General features: G+C 49.6%; 1 protein-coding gene across 1 annotated transcript in view; it reads right to left on the bottom strand.

Annotated features, from left to right (window-relative positions):
* Positions 1–523: 523 nt before the first annotated feature.
* Positions 524–2,834, bottom strand: part of Ndufb9 (NADH:ubiquinone oxidoreductase subunit B9) — a 6,541-nt gene continuing 4,230 nt past the window's right edge. Inside the window, exon 4 of the mRNA XM_021217036.2 lies at positions 524–765. Within this exon, the coding sequence (XP_021072695.1) occupies positions 634–765 (132 nt within the window). The 3' untranslated portion in view covers positions 524–633. The remainder of the gene's footprint in view (positions 766–2,834) is intronic.

Here is a 2,834-nt window from a genome sequence, read left to right as displayed (position 1 = left end):
GAACTCAGAAATCCGCCTGCCTCTGCCTCCCAAGTGCTGGGATTAAAGGCGTGTGCCACCACCGCCCGGCCCTTTCTTTTAGAAAGCCCTCCGTATTTATCTTCTATCTATTCCTTCCCTTTACCAGTTAAGCCTTCATCTTAAGCCTTTCCTCAGTTGTGGGCTAGGGAGATGGCTCAGTGGATAAAGCACTTATAAGGACTTAGGTCTGGAATCCCATCACCCATGCAGACGGGCACAGCAGTGCACTAGAGACCTCATCTTAAAGATGGAAGGTGAGGAGCGCCACCCACACTGTTCTCTGCCCTGCATGAGTGTGTCCGTGTGCACGAGTGTGCCTGAGTACACATGCGCCAACCTGGTCCTAACACTCGAACACAGGTTAGCTCTGTGAAGCTTTTCCTTACAGAGCACATGTGCTGTGAATATAATTCTACAGGTAACTTTAAAAAAAAAAATTAGCACACATGGTAAAACCAAGCCACACCACACTACAGGTAAATGCTCGGTGCCACAGTAACCCTTGGAAGAACACTTCAGGCACAGCCAACCGTGTCTAGTTCCTTTATTAGGGCAAGTGTGAACATGCTCTGTGACTCTCACTTGCAAGCATCAACAGTGAGGGGCATGCCTCTATGTGGGCCGCTCCCGAGGTCTGGTCACAATATGCCACCACAGTGGGGGCAAGTCACCTTCCCTTCTGGCCGGGGGCAAAGCTTCAGTCATAATACCATCAGGTGGTGTTTCCTCCTGCAGCTGCTTAACCTAGAAGGGGACAAGGAAGGGACAGTTACAGAAGGACTCTCACAGTAAGACCCATGTGCACGGTCATACGGCAGCCTGGGCTATGTCTCCCTCCACCCGGAATCAGCATTAAGAAGAGGTCATTTCATATAAACCTGCACTGTGTCTATGCCTGAGTCTACAAATCACAACTCTTCTCTCTGAAGGCCTCCCTGCCTTACCTTCCCAGTGGTGTCATCCTGGATGAGCCAGGTGGCTGTTCTCACTTGTTCTCTTAGCACGGCAAAGCTGAGCATTCTCCTGTCACCTACTCCTTCAGCACAGCCACTAGCCTTCCTGATTCCATTTGTCATGGTCTCCCATGGTCCCCAGGAAAACATTCCTGTCTAAGTACTCTCCCAGAGAATTAAGAAGCCCAGGTCAGATGTATTAGTGATGCAAAAATTAACATGTTCCCAGGGATCAGCCAGGACAAGAATTCAGGTGAAGTCACATGAAAAGTAGGCTCCGCCCTGCCGGATGTTGCCCAACACGATTCTCAACATCACTGTCCTAATGGGACTGCACCTATAGGTAAAAGCTCCTCCACACACAGCAGTGGATAACATCCACACACAGCAGTGGACAACATCCACACACAGCACTGGACAACATCCACACACAGCANTGGACAACATCCACACACAGCACTGGACAACATCCACACACAGCACTGGACAACATCCACACACAGCACTGGACAACATCCAGGAGCTGAAAGCAGAGAGAGAAGGGAACTCAGGAGAGGGCCTCAGTGGTCACTGGCAGAACAAGCCTGCTGATCACCATGAAAATATATTCTAAGCCTCAATATGCTGTAATACTTCTTACAAAACATGATGTCCCTTGGCCACAGAGGCCTTTCTACTCCACCTTGGTTAAGGCCTTCTAATACCATCATCCTAGACTTTATCTCCCAGAACCAGTACAACCTCCAAAATGGTAAACTGAGAGACCAGTATCTGGTGCCTGCTGCCCACCTGCCCATCTGCATCAATACCCTCAGAGACGCCAGGGAACTCATCTACACAGTCCTCCCGACCTGGAGTTCTCTGCATCAATCTGTCTCCACAGCCTTTTTAAATTCAGCTTAGACCCTGCCATGACCCTTCCCTTTGATACACCGCAAGTCTCCTGTTGTTTTATTTTCCCAGACAGTGTTCCTTTGTGTAGCCCTGACTGTCCTGGAACTCACTCTATAGACCAGGCTAGGCTTGAACTCACAGAGATCCACCTGCCTCTGCCTCCCAAGTGCTGGGATTAAAGGTGTGTGCTACCACTGCCTGGCTCTGGAGTTCTCTTACTTGGTTGGAGAAACGGCCCAATGAGCAGACTGGACCTGAAAGGTCAGTATGGCTAAGGAGAAAATACTAGAACAAACCAATGTCTAATGCATCAATTACCCAGTGTCAAGTGGGCCATCACTGTCACTTGGCAAGCCTACTTTTCCATGTGCTCCCCACCCACCATACCCACTCCTGTGGCAGTCCTCTCAGGATACTGAGGAAGCAGAAGCTGTTACAAAGAAGCCTCCTTTTCACCTGAATGCATTTACATACATGTCTACAAAATAATAAAGAACTGAAACTGTAACAGACTTCATTTCTAGACCAGATTCCTACACTCAAAGTTGCCAAGTAGAATGTTTCCTTCACAGACGCCAGATTCCCAAGCTTCACTCTTCCGAATATTTGATAATCCCCAACAGTCAGGACCTCTCTCCACCTTACACCAGTCTTCCCTACCTCTCTACACCTTACACCAGTCTTCCCTACCTGGACACCAGCCCTAAACTGCAGAACCTGGAAACGACTGGTTTCTCATGTCCCTGACCCATCCCCCACAGCCAATGAAGATCCCTCCAGGGAATGTCCCTTCCACAGCTACTGTAGCACACTGTGGGCCACACAACCTTTTCACGGAAACTACCACACAAACCCTAAACTGGGCCCGTGATTCCTCCTGGCTTCTCCAACACAGCACCCACGCTCTGACAAGAGCTGCTACAGGGGGCTGGTGAGATGGCTCAGCGGGTAAGAACACCCAACTGT

The sequence above is a fragment of the Mus pahari genome, chromosome 17, assembly GCF_900095145.1.
Source record: "Mus pahari chromosome 17, PAHARI_EIJ_v1.1, whole genome shotgun sequence".
Classification (NCBI taxonomy): domain Eukaryota; kingdom Metazoa; phylum Chordata; class Mammalia; order Rodentia; family Muridae; genus Mus; species Mus pahari.
Note: the sequence above shows the minus strand (reverse complement) of the source record. Positions and strands in the feature narration are given on the sequence as shown.